At 35.6% G+C, this 21988-nt stretch overlaps 1 protein-coding gene and 1 long non-coding RNA gene across 2 annotated transcripts; one reads left to right on the forward strand and one right to left on the reverse strand.

Moving 5' to 3' along the window:
- Positions 1-282: 282 nt before the first annotated feature.
- Positions 283-10805, forward strand: LOC127864679 (serine, glycine and glutamine-rich protein-like). Its single transcript, XM_052404584.1, has 5 exons — positions 283-365; positions 5383-5555; positions 7743-7886; positions 10378-10428; positions 10795-10805. The coding sequence occupies exons 1-5, from the start codon at positions 283-285 to the stop codon at positions 10803-10805; spliced, it is 462 nt and encodes a 153-aa protein (XP_052260544.1).
- Positions 10806-18880: 8075 nt separating this feature from the next.
- Positions 18881-21142, reverse strand: LOC127875005 (uncharacterized). The gene is made up of 3 exons (XR_008047214.1): positions 21050-21142; positions 19683-19854; positions 18881-19008 (listed from the first exon to the last, which is right to left on the reverse strand). It is a non-coding gene; the product is annotated as an uncharacterized LOC127875005 (long non-coding RNA).
- Between the last annotated feature and the right edge of the window lie 846 nt (positions 21143-21988).

Consider the following 21988-nt stretch of genomic DNA (forward strand, 5'->3'; position numbering starts at 1 on the left):
TTTTTTCTCTTTTTTCGTACATCTACGTCCCACATTTTATAAGAAATAAGGAAAGGTAATCGCAGCGACGCTGCGTTTAATTAAAATAGTATACTGTACATACGATGTCCGTTGCTATGCCCTGCCCCATTAAATACAAACTATTAAATATAGTATTTTGAACGTGTATTTCAGGGTTCCTTTGTTCTGCAGTCAACTCAGCGTCACGCGGCACAGGATGGAGACTCGTGACATGCTCGTGTTTATCACCTGCTTTACAAGACTCACGTGTACGGGCGCAACATGGCTGCCTCCTACAAGAAATTCTTCTCGTACAACAAAGTCAAGACCTTACCGAACGGAGTTCCCACCATGAAAAACGTGTGGTATTAGAAAACTAGCTTTTTTTTGCAGGGAGCGTTCTCAGTATCGTTCCTTAACAATGGTTACCTCGATGTTCAAGTATGGCCACGACAATTTAATACATAGCAACTGATATTTGGTCGTTATATGGAGCACCCATAAATCGTTTTGTTAACCATTAAACTTGCGTGTATATGTGTATCTTTATAATCTTGAATCTTTGGCATGGATGCATTACATTATTCAATTCGATAAGCTGTTCAGAAGTACATTTATAGTTAAGGATGAGTGTGTATATTTATATTAAAAAAAGGCGTCGTGCATGTTTCTATAATTTCTTTCATTTAAAATGTCATACAACTCCCCGAAACACCCTATCAATTGTATCCAATTGAAACACATGACGTTGCATAATAAAAAATAAATGATGCTTTGTGAATTAAAATGCTCATTATTTCATCAAAGTCTGCACATTTATGTCATCAGCAACACAACATGGGGGTACCCAACAAAATGTAATGCACACAGACTAAATAGAATAACGTTCAGAGCACGGTGTTTGTAAACTAGTGATTGGCGCTTGATTTCACAAACAAGTGTATTTGTCGATGAAATTGTTATTAAGATTTAAATAATGAGAAAGACTGATGATGAAGATAAACATTTGTGATTATTTCTATGATGATGATGGTGATCATTATAACACACGCTATGGTCATAACGCCACTTCTATTGCTGCTGATTATAATGACGAGGATTAGAAAGCGGAGAAAATAAAAAGATGGTTTCTTGCGTATTTGAATAATTCCGTTGATTCGTAATATTTCGGACACGATTCGGATTAATTAAAGATATCAGAGAAGCTTATGTAATTTTCTATTTTAAGTTTATATTTATAGCGAGACAAAAAAGGCGTTTAATAGTTACAAACAACCATAACCATAGCCAAAATAGATTAAATGAACTGAATTTTACCTTGCATAATAATAAAATATATGTGTGATCTTTTCCGGTTACGCCCTTAGAAATAGACATCAACAATTATATGCAAAAGCATGAATACAAAACAAAATATCGCTGCATACTTCGATAGGAATTTATTCAGAATTCCAATAGCGACACACTCAAAAATAACTCTAAAGGTATTTTTCTAAGTGTTCGTATGTAGCTTAGTCACCATGTTTTGTTTAATAAAATTTGTTTTGCTTTCATGATAAGTTGAAAATAATCACAAGGAAAATATACGTATTATTGGTGATACCGGAGCTTTTTTCCGAATTGTCACCCTTAAAACAGATAAAGGAATGCACTAAAAACACGAAACGATGTCACCGAATTACGATGCAAAATTGCGATAATTATTTCATGATCGCGCATCGGAATTTCGCTTTGCAGTTTTCCTTTTTGACTTGGTTTCTGGTGCTTATAATATATGAAACAACGAGCGGCCTTAACGGAACACAAAATCGGAATGCAAATGATAGAACACAAATATTAAAAATGTATCACATACATGGAAATGTTAAATATATATTAACGTTTATGAAACAAAAATGGATTGTATTATATAAACTTTGCATTTTCCAATACTACTAATTTTGGAAATAAAAAATCGACTGCTTATTTTGATATTTGAACAACTTTAAAGTATTGCAAATATAATATTAATCTAAGCAAATACATGTAATGACATTTACAAAAACTAGGAATATTTGTGAACAAATCCTTATTTGACATTTTAAGCACCAGCTGTCAAGGATAAGCAGCCAACCACCCAGCAATCATTGGACGGTTTAATAGCATACATACTTTCAAAGCCGTGCAATCATAGTAACCAATCGGCTGATGATCTATGCACCTTAGTCTTGCTCTGGGGAAACAGGGCTTAATGCATGTGCGTTAAGTGTCGTAACATATTAGCCTTGAAGTCCGCCCAAGCTAATCAGGGACGATACTTTCTTCCTTACCTAGATTTTCGCTAAGAAGAGACTTAGTTAAACGCAAATACCATAACATTGGTAAGTGTCGATCCTGATTAGCAATATCGGACTGCACAGGCCAATCTTGGACGACACTTTACGCCCGCGCATTAAGCCCCGTTTTCCCAGGACGCGATACAAAAAAAATATATTAAGATTTCTCCTTGTTAGTTTGTAAATTAGCCGTCGATTCGGTGGTCGGTCGGTAGGTCGGTCGGGCGTTCGGATGGTCTATCCGAAGACATATCATTAATCAATGAATATATAAAGCGTACATTTATATTTCTTTCAGCAAAATTCATTTGTATTTTTGCTCAAATAAGGTTGAGATATTCGTTTATTGACAGCGATATATGCTAATTAATTATGCTAAAACACTTCAATATGAATCTACTTATTTATTCGATTATGAACTTGTTTATCTATAGGCGGCGACTTTTTACAGTTTAACAGTTACAGTTATCAATTTGACTCATTTTCACTATCTGTCGTTGTGCACATAGAGAGTTGCGTAAGGTCGTCCCTCTGACACACCTGCCCCCCCCCCCCCCCCCCCCCTATCTCTCCGTATCTCTCCGTATAGCGCAATCAGACGTGGACGAACAAGGACCGACCAGCGAATTTGAAGTCAGTGGTATAATTGATAATTGGCCCTGTTTTATTTATCATCATACGACAAGTGATAGTTACGATTGAATTTAGTAATTTTAAATTCTGAATTAACGATAGGTTTGTTCCTGTGAGTTATGATATTAAAGAAATGGTATCGTTATTTTTTTAAACTTACCTTTTTCCAAACTGTTGATTCATTTTTCACAAATTACGAAAATAAGAATTCCTTATTATGTTAACATGTTCTTTGTACATGTATGTGTTTAGGCGATGTACAATGTACTCGTCTTAAATAAAATGTCTGTCTGTCATTTAAGACATTAATGCAATTAAGTATTTACAAATGTCAGAACGCAACATGTTTGCGCCTTTTATGGTTCTTTCGATGTGAAGATCGTTCAATCGTGAACATTCCTGCACAGGGAATATTTTCTGAGATATTTCATTAAGAAACAAAGTCCTTAGTGCGTATTATTTAAAAGTTCAGTTACGATTTTTTTTGTAGTGTCCAAAAAACTAGATAAAGATGAACATAGTTACGGCCAGTTTTAAATAAAGGACGCGTGGAAGACACAAAGAATTGTTTAAATACAATTCTGACCTTAAGTTATTTTAGATGATTAAAAAACGTTTAGATTGAGAAAGAAAAAATAATCATAGCGTAAATACTTAAGTTTAATAACATGCACCACAACACCAATTTATAAACCCTTACGAAAGAATTTCAAAGTACTGAAATTATTTATTTAAATGTCTATTTTAAGTTAAGCATCTCTAAATAATTTAGGTACATGTCGGTTATTACATATTATTAACAGCAGATTCGTAGCAATTGAAATTTTGAACATATATTTGATATCAAACATTTTCTTACAGTTCAACTTCAGTCGCGCTTTCGGAAATCCGATACCAGTGTTTACCAGAAAACGGACCTGTATGTTATAATTTAAGCGCAAACAGTCGAAACAGTCGAACCAAGATAGGGTAAAATATCACTAAAACTAACCGTAATCTGTATGTTTTATTCGTGTAACTATCACGGACTGCCATTTTAAGAACACGGACTGAAAAAGCCTTCTTTTACGCCCATATTGACAGAAAGCCGCGTTAGTTTAAACCTATTTATTTTAGCTCGATTGCATTGAAAGTACTTACTACTTATTTGAAATGCTCTCGAGTCCGTTTCCTGGGCCTATAACCAGTACTTGGTGTCATTTGGAGGAAATCTAAATAACGCTCCCACAGGGGATCGAACCCGTGACCTCCCGGTCGCTAGGCGGACACCATGTCCATAACACCACGGCGTTGATAAGCCTTTACTCAATTGAGGTTAATATGGTAGACATATGAGCTTCTTAATGCATATTTAGTAACAGTGTTCTCAAACATCGGACAGCCCTTTTATATTTTACGTTTTAGGAAAAGAAGTCTTTTGCAAAATAGTAACACGCGCGAGGTGCAGCGCTGTTTTAGTGCCAATAATAATGACACACTAGTACTAGTAAGTATTCTTGACGCTGTTATTCACAAATGGGTCGGATGTCATTTGGGCGTCGATTTTGATTCTACTTATTTGGACTGGTACAGTGATGATAATACTGTTTTTGTTTTGTTTTATGGAGTGCTGTAATTGTGAAAATTTATCGTTATTTTCTTAATAAATAGAACTTGATTTTATCCCGGGCCCGTATTCACCAAACAATTCTTAGACTTTCGCATCATTATTTCAACTAAACGTATTTTAGCTATTTTCAAAAGGATATGTATTATGTATGACGTTTGCATTAAAAACAAAACTTGAGTTAACTTAGAAGATAAAGATCGATGTTATTTACTTACACGAACCAGGTGTACTTCCGATCAGCGGCGACACGTACCGAAAGTGCAACGACACGTGCATGTTGTCGTGCAACGATGGCTACACACTAACAGATGAGACTGGCTGTCAGACGTGCGCATGCGTGGATTCAGAGCCGTATAGAATTATCACTTGATCTGTGGTAATGTTGGTGATGATGATGGTGGGGTGAGTTTTATTTTGAGCGGGTAATGTTTGTGGAAGTGATGATGCTGACGAAGAATTGTAGAAGGATGAGAATAGGAATGATTTTTATGATGGTGCCGATTGATTATGATGTAGGTGGTGGTGCTACTGCTTCTGAGGCTGCTTCTAATGATGATGATAAGGTTGATTATAACCATGTTGCTCATGATATTGATGATGATTATGAAGATATCTATGATGATGTGTCGGTTGATGATGGTATCGACGGGGATGCTGTTGTATTTGATGATTAAGATCATGATGTCGGTTCTGATAATGATGATGATGATGATGATGATGATGATGATGATGATGGTGGTGGTGGTGGTGGTGATGATAATGATGATGATGATGATGATGATGATAATGATGATGATGATGATGATGATGATGATACCATTCTAGGATCTTCGCAACACTGCAAAATTTGGAACAAACCACAAAAGAACCAATCACTTCAACATCCGGTATGAGCTCTTCAAGCGGCAACGGGCTCTCATCGTCCGGGAGCGGTGACGGCGCAAGTGCTGGAAGAGACTCTTGGGGATCTGGTTCAGGAACCGGAAGCAGTGGCGGAGGTGGTGATCCCTGAAATGCAGCGTCGGTTGGAACCAGTGACGGGAGCGCTTCAGGTGGCGGGATGGACGAATGAGGAGCTATTAAAGTCGTTAGCGGGTCGTCTTCTAGTTGTTTCGGGTCGATATGTCCGGGAAGCGGAGGTACTGTTATTTCGTTTTTTGATTTAACCTCATCAACAAAATATGAGGCTCGTTCTTGTAAAACGGAGTTTAATGCATAAATGATGTTAAAAGGAGTTGGCGCATGCTAATCAGGGACGACAGTTTCCACTTTTAAGGAATTTACTGTTTAAAAGAAGTGTCTTCTAGACGAAATTACCAGTCTTGGCGGGAAGTGTCGTCCCTGTCTTGGTGGGAAGTGTCGTCCCTGTCTTGGCGGGAAGTGTCGTCCCTGTCTTGGCGGGAAGTGTCGTCCCTGTCTTGGCGGGAAGTGTCGTCCCTGTCTTGGCGGGAAGTGTCGTCCCTGTCTTGGTGGGAAGTGTCGTCCCTGTCTTGGCGGGCAGTGCCGTCCCTGTCTTGGCGGGAAGTGTCGTCCCTGATAAGCCTATGCGGACTGCACATACTAATGTGAGACGTTTATTAAGCATTAAACCCAATATTACAAGAACGCGGCTAATACAGTGTCCATATTTTGGTCGAGGGGTTCCGAGTTGTATCACCGCTTTCATAATTTCCAACCATAAAAAAAGGGTTAAGCATTCAACTAATTCAACAGTGTCTTAATGCGGCAAATTTTAAAATACACTAATACGGTGTTGAAATAAAAAGACAAATAACAGTTGACCCCGTCTATGGTATTCTTATCAAAAACCTCAATATGCGTAGATGACATTTTGTACTTCATGTTATGGTATAACACATAGAAGACATTTTGTACTTCATGTTATGGTATAACACATAGAAGACATTGTGTAATTCATGTTATGGTAAAACACAAAGAGAACGCCCTTGCTTCTATTTCAATATAAGTTTTGACCTGTTTATTTATATGCCCACGCGGAATGGGAAACATGATACATTGCACATGTCCTTCCGTCCGACCACCCGTGGTTAACCGATTGAATAACATTAATGTGTAAAGAAATGACTAATGTGTGCGACGACTTTTTGAAGAACAATCTCAATTAGTTTTTTGTAATACGTATGTTAAAGCGGGACTGCACGAGTTTTATATGTGTTAAATGGAAATAAATTGATAAAAAAATATGTTACAATAACACAAAATAGGCAAGAAAAAAAAATACATTGAAGACCAATTTCATAAAATGCAGCAAAGACAGATAAGCTCCCTGAGCCGATTGTGACGAAGATATTTCGTACATATGTTCCTACAATAACCGAAGCATTCGTCTTTTTTATTAGGATCGGAGTTAGTGTTTGTGTGTCGTATGAATAGATATCGTTGCCGGAAATTAAAATGATCCGTAAAAATAAATTTAGATTCACATCGTACATTCATCATATGCATGCTGTCGAATTCGACTATAATTCAGACATTTTCGATTTTAGAATAAAATATCTGGCTTATTTCGCATTTTTCGACACATGTTCTCTAACTTTTATTTTAATTTATATTGAATTATATGTCTTATACGTTTTTTTACACATTTTATATAAATTCACAAAGATTTGACAAAATCGTGCGTCCCGTTTTCAGAATCACAAAACACGCACATTTACTGAATACGTACATTATATATGCACTTTTTTAAAGAAAATATTACGCATCCGCAAATCGACGGTATAAAACCTTGAGTTAATCTCTTAAACTTCTATATTGCATGACCTATGTATGTTTAATTGAACATGTATTTCACTAGTATAATGACTTAAACTGTGTCTATGCAGTGGCCTTATGTGGGGAAATTGGTGAATTGAGGTCATTTTCGAGCGTGCGATGCCTACGACGTGAGTTCGGATCATAAATTTCGCTTGTATCGTTCGTCCGTCCCGCTTCTTGGGCGGAAAATAAATCGAAACGTGATATAGGGGTCCAAATCATACTTCATGCTATGAACAAAGGAGCTGGATGGAGTTGCATGGAAGAATGACTCTTAATGGATAAATCCGATTTTTTTAAATGTCGCCAGGATAATGAAGATGTTTTTTTCCATATTTTACAACAAATTTTGTTTTAAGATGCCACATGGCGCGTATTTACACGAGCACTGCATTTCTTCATTACAGGCAGCATCAACCCGATGTTTCCGGTAGTCAGTGGAAGCGGTAATGGCGGCTTCACGGGCCCGTTCTGTATGGGCGCTGGAAATGGCGGCAGTGGAGGAGCCAGAAGTGGCGGTGGGATGATAGGCGGACCCAGGGGAGTGAGAGGTAAATATTGGCGTCCGTTCCTGTTGTTATTGCTGGCCGGACACGAAATTCGCCATAGGTTGTCAAACTTTGACGTCATCGAGCCACGCATTGCAGCTGGGAGAGGCATCACCGGGGAACTAATATACACATGTCCGGTTTGCTCTTCGGATAGAGGGATGTCCTCTGTTTTTTTCCGGATTTCCGCCCAACAGCACACCAAAATTACATATACAGTGACAATAACTTAATTGCTGTAAATTGCTGCTTTAATTCAGTATTCGACCAAACGTCCTTGTTTGTAGAAAGTAAATGCAGTCACAGACGCGTAAGGACCTTATAAACTTTGAAATGCAAATTAACTCATAAATGAACATTGGGACATTGATCCACAAACATCAACTTGATCTCCTTCACGATGCGAGTGTTTGTCGTTTTAGTTGTTGCTAAATATTTTCAATTTTTTTTTGTTATACTGGCACATTTTCCGTTTTATTGTTATAAAATTTGTCACATACAAAATTGATTCAACACAGTTCAAAAATACGAATCAACGAAAAAAGTAATAAAAAATTGATTCAGAACAGTACAAAAACACGAATCAATGAAAAACTATTAAAATGTAAAAAAATAAAAAATAATAATTGTCAAAAGTGTAATGTGTAAAAAGTATGATTTCTGAAAAGTGTAATTTGTATAATGCATGATTTCTGAAACGTATAATCTGTGACTACTTCTACTACTACTTCTTCTTACTACTACTTCTACTACTACTACTACTACTACTACTACTACTACTACTACTACTACTACTACTACTACTACTACTACTACTACTACTACTACTACTACTACTACTACTTCGACTTCTACTACTACTACTACTACTACTACTACTACTACTACTCTACTACTACTACTAACTACTACTACTCCCTACTCTACTACTACTACTACTACTACCTACTACTACTACTACTACTACTACTACTACTACTACTACTACTACTACTACTACTACTACTACTACTACTACTACTCTACTCTACTACTACTACTACTACTACTACTACGGCTACTACTATCTACTACTACTACTACTACTACTACTACTACTACTACTGCTACTACTATACGACTACTACTACCTACTGACTACTACTTACTACTACTACTACTACTACTACTACTACTAATACTACTATACTACTACTACTACTACTACGACTACTTACTACTAGCTACTTACTACTACGTCGACTACTACTCTACTACGACTACTACTACTACTACTACTACTCTACTACTACTATACTAACTACTACTACTACTGCCTACTGCTACTACTACTACTACTACTACTATTACTACTACTACTACTACTACACTACTAACTACTACTACTATTACACTACTACTACTACTACTACTACTACTACTACTACTATTACTATTACTATACTACTACTACTACTACTACTACTACGATGACACTACTACTCTCTACTACTATTTTTGTTTGTTTGTTCTCTACTACTACTATAAATACTACTACTACTACTAGCTACTACTACTACTACTAATACTTCTACTCTAATACTACTACTAACTACTCCTACTACACTACTACTACGATACTACTACTACTACTACTACACTACACGATACTACTACATACTACTACTACTAATAATACTACTACTACTACACTACTACTACACTACAAATACTACTACTACTATCTACGACTCTTGTCTACTACTATACTACACTACTACTACTATACTAATACTAATACTCTACGACTACTACTACTACTACTACTTCTTCTACTACTACTACTAATACCTACTACTACTACTACTACTTACTACTACTACTACTACACTACTACAAATACTACTACTACTACATACTCTACTACTACTACACTATACTACATAAAAATACTATACTTTACACTCCTCTACTACTACTACTACTACTACTACTACTACTATTACTACTACTACTACTTCTACTATCACTATTTTTCAATCTTACAACTGACGCATACTTTACAATTCAGAGAATCATTTTAAGGAATAGAAGGTTATATTTGTTCGAAAATACCGTATGTATTGAAATACAACATGCCATTTATTCTTTGTATATGTTAATTAAGTGAATTACAAATTGTGAGTCAAAGGCTGATATTTGCCTAGGTAGCTTATTTAGGTCCTTATTTTTATCACAAAATCTCTTTTTAAATCATCGTAGAACGAAAGTAAAGCGCCTTACCCCTGCGTGGGGTTGCAGTGATTATACATACTTCAATATAAAAAAGAGTCACATAATGTTCTCTGAAACTACATGACCCCGTGGTTTTACAAGCTGAGCTGTTTATTTTCTGCCAATCGAAGGTTATGATATTATTTTTAAAATTTAAATCATATCTTTCTTGTGAAATTTGACAATGTTCATATTAACACACTTCGATACAACCTGCATGTGCATAGTGTTCATTGTTCAGGTTACAACAACAAGTGCGCGGGACCGGAGTGCTCGGCAAAAGTGGGACAAAGTATGTCGCCTGAATTTGATGTCTTCCCGAGAGTTTTGTCGCGTTTGGGCGATTACTTCTAAAAAAGACCAACACGTGTGTGTTTGTGTTTAATCCGAAATATATATTGACCATTAGTCACTTGACAGCAAATTGTTGGTGGTCTCTTTATTTTCTTTATATTTTGAACTCATCGCAACCACTCGAACCCAACATCCTGTAAACCCGCCTCATCCTGCAAATGCGCTAATTTTAGAATTATGAAATACACGCAACTATGTTTTTGTAAATGTATACATTAATATTAATCACACATTGATTCGTTTTACTGGCTCTGTTTTGAAAATCTTCTTACTGTTGTTAATATCTTGTTTTTGTGATTTTCAGTATTTAACTGACCCTGAAGCAAAACGGGTTTGATTCAGAACAAGTGTTTGGATTGTAGTGAATTTCATAACCAGGCCAGCCAAGTTTTATTCAATGTTCAGCATCCCCATGATGTTTTATAAACTCGCATGTAAGAATTCAAAAGTCTTTAATATACTGTTATTAAACAGTTATTACCATGTATACTTCTAATAGTTGTACATTTTTACCATATTTATTTCGAACAGTTGGGTTATGTAACCCATTACCCTTTGTAAGACCCGTCTCTTCTTGCATTTGTGATTTTTGTCTATATGTCATCACTCTTCTTGGTGGTTTAATTTTAATTTGAATTATTGATATGAAATCAACATTTAACTTTTATGTAATATAATTATCTGTTGAAATGTATATTATTACCTTATTGTACCCAAAAACGAATATAATGATGAACAATGTTTTTGTTGTTTTTTAAAAAGGAAAATAAACGAACAGAAACGACGTGTTATGCAAAAAGATTAAATAGAGGATATTTGTTCATGTCAGTGTAAGATCATTTGTTATTTCGTGAGAGATCATATACACTATATTTTCAAGAATAGCGCAGCCATAAGTGAAAATAGTATTGTTCTATGATCACGAGTGAATGTTTCTTTTATGCCCCTTTTCAAGAAAATAATCAACAACTGTTTCCCTTCCGCTGAAAAGTTACCCTTTCTCCCGTGGCATGCATCGATACATTTTAAAACACAAAATGACGTCATTTGTGTGACGAAATGACTTTGAAGCATGTGAAGAAAATTATGAAATAATTACTATTTTATAACATGCGATACTCCAATGAACAAACACGTATACTGTACCTATATTGACTTTATCTTTATTGAATTATCTGTATATTTATCCTGATTATCGATTATAATCCGATACATTATACTTGCAATTTGACACGTGGCCCTTAATTAACACCACGGTAAGGGACATTATACTTTTTAAGGAAAATGACAGAATTACATTTCCGTTGTGTACGACCCTTTCCGTATTGTTTGACCAGAAAAAACCTTCGCACATTCATCAATACATCATGAAGTTGAAGAAAATGTTCAGTATGAACATAATTTAATATGATATTTTTTTCTATTTCAATATTCGTTACCATTGTGTAATAGTTTATTAAAAACCCAATCGGGAATCCTCGGACACTTCCGCCATACCGGCGATGTGTAGCCCACTGTCCAAAGTGTTCAGATTGTTATAAAACCCGTACGTTCAATAAAAACTCTTTCCGCGGATATGAGCGCTATTCATTTTTCAGTCATAACCCTAACATATATGAAGAAAGCAAATTTTGCCTCTAATTGTGTACATTTATGTTAATATGCGGAAAGTGATATTGTTAGGCACAGTTATTTTCAATGATTTGTTTTCAATAAAAAATTTTATTCATCGCAACTAGACATATCAACGACGCTGTTACTGACTTGAAGAAAGGACTTTGTTTAAAAAAACATTTTGGTTCCAAATGCAGAGTAACGAATTATTAAAAACGCTATTTTTACGACTACATAAAACATTGACACAGTAAACATCGCGGGAATATTACGTTTGTTTATTTCCGAGGAACGAACACATAACTTCATTCTGCGTGGAATGTTCGGTAAGGCCTTTAAATAATAAATTCATATGGTTTGTTTACGATATATTTACTTATAGGCCATTACCTTTTACCACAGCACGACAATATGATAATTCGTGCCACTTCCAGTTCGTGCCTCTGATATTTGTGTAGGGAGGCATTGGACGTTTCGTCCCACTGATAATATACAGACTGATAGGTGTGAAAAATACCGTATGGATGTGAATCACAACAAGACGTATATTTAGTATTTACTGTTAATTACATAAAATGACGTCGGAAATTTACCTTTTGCTTTAGAAAGCTTATGCTTTATCGTTGAAGTTCTTCTTGAATGCTCTGAGCGTTTATGAGTACATACGTACAGCTCATAGTTCTTTTTGTTCAAAGGCAAAAACAATGTAAAAAAAATATGTATCACGAATGTCTATAAAATCGAGTTCAATCAACCTAATACATTGTTACAAACACAATATATGTTGCAATCGACATCAATTTGCGTGTATTTTGTTGAGAAATGCTCAAAACATAAACTTGATAACGAATCGTTTATGGCGAAAGATGTGAATTATCGATTAGAGCAAAGCAAAAGAAAAGGTTACACTGCACAAATTGTTTTCACCGTAGAATCTGACGATCTGGTTTTATGGTAGCAGTTGAAATTGTATTGTGTATAACAGTGTAGTTTGAATTAGGACACATTCTTATGACTGTATTCTCGCTGCAATCGGATAAGTGTCATGTTCCATAAGTAAGTTGAATAATATCGGGCGAATGTTTGCATTGTAAACAAGTTGTTATTAAAATAAAGATAAAATGTGGTGTTGGTGTAACTTTTACTATTTTCCTAAGTGAATGAGGTTTGAAATGCTATGAAAGACTTGCTGCATCAATTAAAATATTTATTGAACATATTCCATATTTGTTTTCGGTAATAAGGCTAGATTATTTAAAGGGGCCTTTTCAAAGATTTTGGCATGTTTTGAAGTTTGTCATTAAATGCTTTATATTGATAAATGTAAACATTAAATTTTAAAAGCTCCAGTAAAAAATCCAAAATAAAATTTAAAAAAGGAAAAAAAAGTAGCCCGAAGCAGGGCTCGAACCAGTGACCCCCGGAATCCTGCAGTAAAAACGATTAGCCAACTGAGCTAACTTGCCAAGCATACATAAGATACGTATTTTATACGTTATATAAGCAATCTTCGTAGTTTCACAAATTTCAACGACAACAACAGAACTCTCCAAATTATTCAATCGTTTCGCGTTGCAACGCTTTATAATTTTTAGGTTTTTAAATCGTCAAAAGATGCATATAATGGCTATATTAGACCATGGCAAATGTTCAGTAATACTGTTTCCTCTCAAATATCTGAAACAACTTTTTTCAATTTTGTCAATTTACCAAACCGTAAATAGATCCCTTTAATATGCATGTACACATAGAAAAATATTGCAGACATACACACACGCAAAGTATAAAGTAATTGAAAAAAGAAACACCATAAAATAAACTTAACAAATAAAACAAGAAAGAATAAAGAATGAATATGCATTGTTATATTTAATGAAATATAAACACATACAGCTAATAGATTTACAGAAAGCGAAATCCTAAGCAAGATCGAGGGACACCACACATAATCAATTGGTCCCTGTCGGCTCAGGTACTACTTATAAAGTACCCCCATGTACCCTTAGGTAAACTACCATGTTCCAACGTACGAATTATACGCTTAAAGGTACCATACACTATTTTCCATACACCAGGTTCCGTGTAGTAAACTTTAAAGTACCCGGGGTACCATATACACGCATACAGCTGATAAATTTACATATATTTCCCTGTGTGTGAGCGTGCTTATTGAAAGCGAAAGACTAAGCACGATCGCGGGACACCTCACATAATTAATGCTCAACTGTTAATTGTCGGCTCAGGTACTACTTCAAAGTACCCTGTGTACTATTAGTATTAGGTATACTACAATGTTACCCAGGTACGGATAATACGCTTAAAGGCACTCGGCGAGATTCCAAGGCACTTTTAGTACAGTTTCCATACACCGGATACTTTGTAGTAGCCTAAGCACGATCGAGGGACACCACACATAATTTACGCTCAATTCGTCATTGTCGGCTCAGGGACTACTTAAAAGTACCCCGGGTACTCAGAAGTATTCTACAATGTACCCTGGATACGGAAAATACGCACCCGGTTATACTCCGGAAGACTTTTTAGAACTGGTATAATATACTAACATATTTTCTGTACCCCGCATACTTTGCAGTATATTTTTTAATTACCCCGGGTACTTTGAAGTAGTATCTGAGCCGACAATAACCAATCAAACATACTTTACTATTGCTTATATAATTATCATTATATATTTCGAGTCCGCATTAAAGACGTACATTAAGTTGACAGGTGGTAATGTATTTGTTCATTTGTTTACCATATGAGTGTTTTGGTATATACATGTATTGAAATACCTGAATTGTGTATGATAAATCTAGTAGGAGATGATTGTGGTTTTCTACAAAATTGACCGGTACATTATTAAATAAAACATGTGGTTGGGGAACAGCATGGTGTGATAAAAACAACATAGCCATGGTTTTATGTAGATTAAAATCTACAAGCCATAGTTTTGCCCAGTTACTTATAACTTGTAGGTCATGGTTCAGAACAATTTCAATGCTATATATATATTTGAGGTAGTACATTAGAGTGAAGTGTCATCGGCAAAAAGGCGGGCAGTACATTGAAGGTGCTTGACTATGTCGTTTACGTAAACAAGAAAAAATAATGGGCCTAGAACATATCCCTGTGGAACACCGGCATTAAGCTCTAACGTTTGAGATATTGATGCACAAACCACGACTTTTTGAATGCAACTCCCTAGATAACTTTTTATCCAATTAAGTAAATTACCATCAAATCCATTTTGTTAAAGTGTGAAGAGTAGTCCTGTGTGCCAGACGCGGTCGAACGCTTTAGAAATATCACAGAAAACCATGCATGTGAGTTTCTTTTCATCAATACCTTTCGTTATTCGATCAAAAATGTCGATTAATTGAGCGACCGTGGAGTGACCTTTTAAGAAGCCCGACTGGTTGGAGTATATAAGTTTGTTAGCAAGAAGGTGGTTGTATAAATGTTTATAAACTATCCTCTCCATCAGCTTGCCTACGCAACTTAACAATGAGATAGGACGGTAGTTGTAAAGGATTATTCGGGTTCCCCTTTTTAAATAGAGGCATTACAAGCGCTTCTTTCCATTGGGCGGGATATGTACTTTCGTTTAGTGATTTGTTAAAGAGGATACAAAAAGGCTAAGCAATAGAATTACACGTTTTCTTAATGACAATATGACTTATAAGGTCACAACCGACGGCTTTATTGGTTATTAAGCATTTAATAACATCTATAATTTCCGATTCTGATATGGCCAGGTTATATAATTTTGCATTAGAGACATCTGAGAATTGTGGAAGAACACCGGCTGAGTCATTCAACGACGCAATGGAGGCAAAGTATCTGTTAAAACAGTTTGACTTGTCAGTATCTGACAAACGGCGCACTGTGACAAGTTTATTTGGAATGCAAAGTTTTATAAGTTCGATAAGTTTGTTCGTAAACATAACAGTTGCTTCATTTACATTAGAATCATGGATAAATTCCCATTTGTACATGTAATAAGATTGTTTAGTCGATCGAAATCGGCATATTTATACAACCAAATGTTTCGTTGAATCGGTTTGCTGTTTATTAAAGGAATTGTAACATGAATGGTAGAAGCATGATGGTCACTAACAGTTTGAGGGATAACTATTACTTTACTGTTCAAGCATGAAATGGTATCCGAGACTAATATCGGATCAATAAGTGTAGCAGTATTTGCGGTGACCCTTGTCGCTTGAGAGATAACGTTGTGCATGTTATACAGGGATACTGATTGAGAGAGGCAAGCATTGTGTTTAAATTGGTCTTCATTTATGTCCCCAAGCATGATGACGTTCTTGTTTAAATCAAGCGCTTTATCAATCATGATTTCAAACTCATTCCTTGTTACTTAATCACAATAACCTCCCCTCCAATAATCAAGGTGGAAAGGCAAACAATGACAGAAAGAAATATTTTAATGCGAAACCGGTCGGAGCGATTCGTAGCTATAAGACGAATCTCGACATTAAATGGTACATTTCACATGCATTGACAAAATTAAAATACCATGACATAAACAGCGAACACAAGTACAAATATTGTCGTCGATTTGATTTGTTTCCTTTCGTCAGTTGTGGGTGTTCGTGTTTTGTTTTATTATTCCATCTGTTTTTTTTTCAAAGGCAGAGAAACATTGACAAAACTAGAATATATCCGGTAACTGTGTCTAAAACGAATACGTTAGCATTTACGTCGCCAATGTTTGTGGTTTCGGTTTTGTTATCCTCGCTAAATTAATTTATCCAACACTTACCTAGTTGTCTCAATGTACTGACCAGTTATTTCTACAATGACGGTGTACGGAGTCGGATTATTGTTATACTTGTCTGTTGCCACAACCGAGAGTTGGAACGAGTTGTTAGGGTACGAATGAAGATCCGCGTTCGTTACTATGGTTCCATCTAGAATTGCGCAATAGATTATGCTTGTACACAAGCTATCATTAATTATTTGAAGATTTATGCGGCAAATACCATCTGTTTTTAAGATATGAAAATGAAGATAGTTGTACGCAATATAATAAATATTAGTACAATACATTTTCAAATTTTACCGAACCACAAAAAAGTAAAGAAAGCAATTTAAGCAAATTCAGTAGGCGGAGACTATAGAGTACCGCCGTTGTAATTGAAAATTCGTGTATACTTCAATAAATTACCTTTTTATGGACACTTTACATCGTAGATTTTGGATTTGGGGAAAAAAATAAATTGCGTCGCTGTGTTGAACGCATTTTTTCAAATTCAAAAAATACAGAATTTATGTGCTAACGAAATAGTCATTTTTATGACGAAATTGTGTGCTGACGAAAATAAATTGGTCAACCCACGGAATCATTAAAAAAATAAAATTTCAAATACTTTTACAGTGAATGGCTTTTTGTGATACATCATTCGGTGCATTTATGGTAACTCGTATTCCCCAAAAGCTAATTTTTGAATCGAACCACTTAGTATGGTTATTAAATCTAAAGCACACTCTTAGATCAACTATGGGGCGTTTCCATAACAGGGCGGAAACCTTTATACACTTCGTTACCGCGTAAATGATTCACTCCGCGTAAAATGCTCGGAATAAAAGAAATAGAGGATATTTGGTGGATCTGGTAGAATATGGATTTTAAGTCAGGCTTGATCACATAAACAAATCTATGATCACAAGTGAATTTAAATCGATTTTCCAGCAAAGCAATTAAATTTTATTTTATGCTTACGAATGACTTTTTTGGTATTTAACCTGGAGAATTACTCTAAAATAATGGCATCACGACATATAAACAATAACGTTATTTCACTGTTACTTTCACTGTTTTAAACAGTGCATTGTCATTTTTAATTGACTGATATTTCTCTATAAACCACTGGAAAGCATAAAACCCTAAATGCAACACATGAATCACGCTCTGGGAAAATCCACTTAACGCATGTGCGTAGAGTGTCGTACAAGGCTAATCAAGGAAGACACTTTCCGCCTTTATTGTAATCTTCTTTAAAAATGCCGTCTCTTCTGAGCCAAATTCCAGTTTGGGGCGAAAATGTAGTGCCCGATTAGCATGTGCGGACGGCAAAGGCTTATATGTGACGAAACTTTACGCACATGCATTAAATCACATTTTCCTAGATCTCGGCTCAAACATAAATCTTAGCGGGATGAACTAATTACAGCTCCACTAAGGAAATCGGCGGGTAGTAAAGTCAAGATATAAAGCGAATTTTAATATGAAACGCAAAACATTTTACTGATATGGCTCAATAGTGAGCGTCATTTAAAAAATAATTAATGTAATAAAGGGTATAAGACGCCAAAAAATAACTGTCTTGGCATGGACGTAGTCATCTTGACTATCACGTGATTACCTGCTCTGTATATGGTGGCTAAACATAAATCATACTTACATTTTATTGAGGCCTGAGAACAACTAGGTCATGTTAATTTAAAATATAGCTCCCCTCCTGACAGTGTTGCGCATGAAATGTTTGTAAATCTTCATAACATGTTTAAGGACTATCATATTTTCAGCTGGAAAAACATGCTCAGCAATGTAAGATATTTGTATCGTATTTTTGAAGATTTCACGGAGAAAAAACAATATTTTTTTAAATGTTCAAATTGGCATAACTTCACTAAAGTTTAACCAATTTTCAAATATTTTTCAGTTTTGTAATTCTTATGTAATTCTCTTAAAAATTATACAAACATCAATGGATACTCAATTTTGTTTTCGATACCACAACAGCATTACGTACCTTATCAAGGACTGGCTGGGTGAACGTTGAACTGACGGCGGTTACGGCATCTGTGCAATCAACGTTCATGGCGTACGGACTGACAGCTGCAGCCAACGTCACTCCTGCTTTCACGCGGATACTGAACGCTGAAAAGAAAAGTGGTTTTATTTCATTTTCATTACAGACATTGTTTGTGAATATTATACGCATCATATATAGTTATCACGAATTTAACGAACTGTTTGAATCTGTGTTGAAAACGTTTGGCTTATATTTCAGTAGGAAAAGAGAGCATATTATTGCATACTGACAAGGCAATCCAAGCAACTTTATATCACTAAACAAATGACTATAGAAAACAAAACGGTGGCTCTGATCGACGTTTCTGTTAATTAGCAATTACTGTAAAATCCGTATTAAAGGTCATATTCCGATTTTATAACAAAACCTTTAATAAGTATCGATATTCTAAACCGATTGGAATCATCAAGAGCAATGGCAAAAATTATTATGCTACTAAAAAAACGAAAATCTTGTTTTTCGTAAACCGCTCGGGTATTTTGCCACCTTTTTTTATAGAGACGTCATTTTTACACAACGCGCATGCCAAGGAAACTCATGAATTATCGTTGATTTCGTGGTTTGGTTACGAACATACGATTCCACAGTCCGACTTATGTTTTTGTTTGGAAATTAAAAATCCGCTCATTTTCATGTCGTTTTTTATACCACAAGAAATTTAATGCCGACAAACAAGAATTAGTTAACACTGTTAATAAAAAGCGATTAAAAGGTGGGGGGTAATTGTGAAACCATGTACCAGGGCTAGTTGCGGCTACCAATTCAAAAAAGGTGGATTCCGGCGCTCGTGTGGAGCACGTGACAACGTCGTCGCTGTCGGTGACGTTGAACGTATGGATGGTCGCCGCGGCCGCCTGCAAACCATCGTTGATGGAAGTTCCGGTAGAGGGTAGTAAGGTTATCACTGGGGGCTGTAGTTAAACAATTAACTGTAATTTAAATGGGCAATACGTGTATGAGCCTTGCTCTGGGAAAACAGGGTTTAAAGCATCCGCGTCAATTGTCGTCACATGTTAGCCTGTTCTGTCCGCACTGACATATCAGGAACGATAACATTAATTCTCTTCTTCACGAGAATTATGTTTAGGCAGTAAGTAGCGTCCCTTTTTAGCCTATGCGAACTGCATAGTCTAATCTGGGTGAACACGTCACGCACAAGCCCAGTTTTCTAGAACGATGCATATAATTAATAGAAGGGAAAGTGGACATCCTTGTGAAATTCCTTTTTTTTTACGTTAAAATATATCTTCTGACAAAATGACGATTGCTTGCTAGTCATGACTTTTTTTTATGATTTTGAAAGATAATATGGTTATTGTTAATATAGATTTATTTAATGATTTTTTTTCAAAGTGGCGAAATGAAGATTTAAATAAAAAATGAAAAAAAAAATGAAAAAATCATTTATTCAAAAAGTTAGTTTTCATAATAATCAAACAGGCAAGATATATCTCCCAACTTGATTAAAATAGTTAACGTATATGCTTGTTTACTGGTACAAAAATTACAAAGCGTTTAAATCGCTGTTAGTCGAAGCAAAACAATGTGTCACCGACATATGGTTTAAACTACGTAATAGTTTCACAAGCATTCGTGGTTCAGAAGTACAGAGTCAGTTTTTCCTTTATGTTCGATCCTCACGGCACGATCTTATTTTATCTTTTCTTTGTGTTTATGCTTTTAAAAAGTCCCATATCTTATAATTTTGTTACTTATTCAATTTAATTATATTTTACGTTAATACGAAAATCTGTCAAGAAGTACATTAAAAATCTGAACAGAAATTTCATACCTATCAATTCGTGCCTTTTACTTTTAATTTCTTAATGCATGTCGCTGATACTGTGCTCCGAAACGTTTCCGAAATTGCTCCTTTTACAAACCTACATTGGTCCAACTTAATTATATTTTCAAAAGCATGAATTGTGTCCTTGACCTTTGACCTTGACACGTCACGTCTGTTATGTTAGTTTAAAATCCATTTATGTTAAATTACGTAGCGCCCATGAAAGTGTTGTTGTTGTTTTTATAGAGTTGGTATTGAAAGGTATGCATAAATAGATATACATATGAAAAAATTGCTGATTCAAACAGTTCCATACAAACCTCGTCGACAATATTGACGTTAAACGTTCCCGTGATATCATTCGCGACGTATCCGTCAGTACATTTTATCGCTAACGGCAACGGAACGGTCTGGTCGTTGAAAAATCGATAGATGCTTGAGTTACGGTGATTTTGATCCAAACTTCAAACTCTGTTAAACAAATATATGACGTCATACTATACACATATATGGCATGACTCATAATGTACCAAAAAATAACGTCAAGCTGATCCACACTATTCACATATATGACGTTAACATGACTCATACTGAACACATACATGACGTCATACTGCATTGTTAGACATAGCAAAAGAAGAAACTGTCAGATTAGATGGCCGTATACAAGGAAATTTGAAAAGACTCAGTTGCGGCCGCGATTTAACCGAGCTTGGGATATTCGTGAGGAAACAATTACATATTATATAAAACGTTATCTGTGAAATGTCACGAATTTGAAAGAATTGCCAGAATCAAAGCTCTGCTCTTTTACTAAAATGTGGTCGGGGATCGAACCCGGTACCGCGTCGCTATAAAAGCTAGCTCATAATGCAAGGCAGTATAAGTTCTTCTTATACCGAACCCTGCTACATTAAAATTGAAGGAGATATGTTTTATAATCTCACATACTAATGCAAAATAAATGCGATTAAAAGATGAATGAACAGACGGGTCGACGATGATACTTCTATTGGTTCAATTGCTTTGTCGGCTCAGTTACAATTTAGAAGTACCCCGTGTACTCTTAAGTACTCTTAAGTTCACTTAACTGTACCCCGTGTACAAACAATACGCTTAAAGGCACCCGGTCATACCCCTAGGTACTTTCTTACTTACTATGTATTTTCCGTACCACGGGTACTTTGTAGTATACTTATGAACATCCGGGTACTTTTAAGTACATATAGTTCCTGAACCGATGAGCCGACAATGACCAA

This window comes from Dreissena polymorpha, chromosome 1, assembly GCF_020536995.1.
Source record: "Dreissena polymorpha isolate Duluth1 chromosome 1, UMN_Dpol_1.0, whole genome shotgun sequence".
Taxonomy (NCBI): domain Eukaryota; kingdom Metazoa; phylum Mollusca; class Bivalvia; order Myida; family Dreissenidae; genus Dreissena; species Dreissena polymorpha.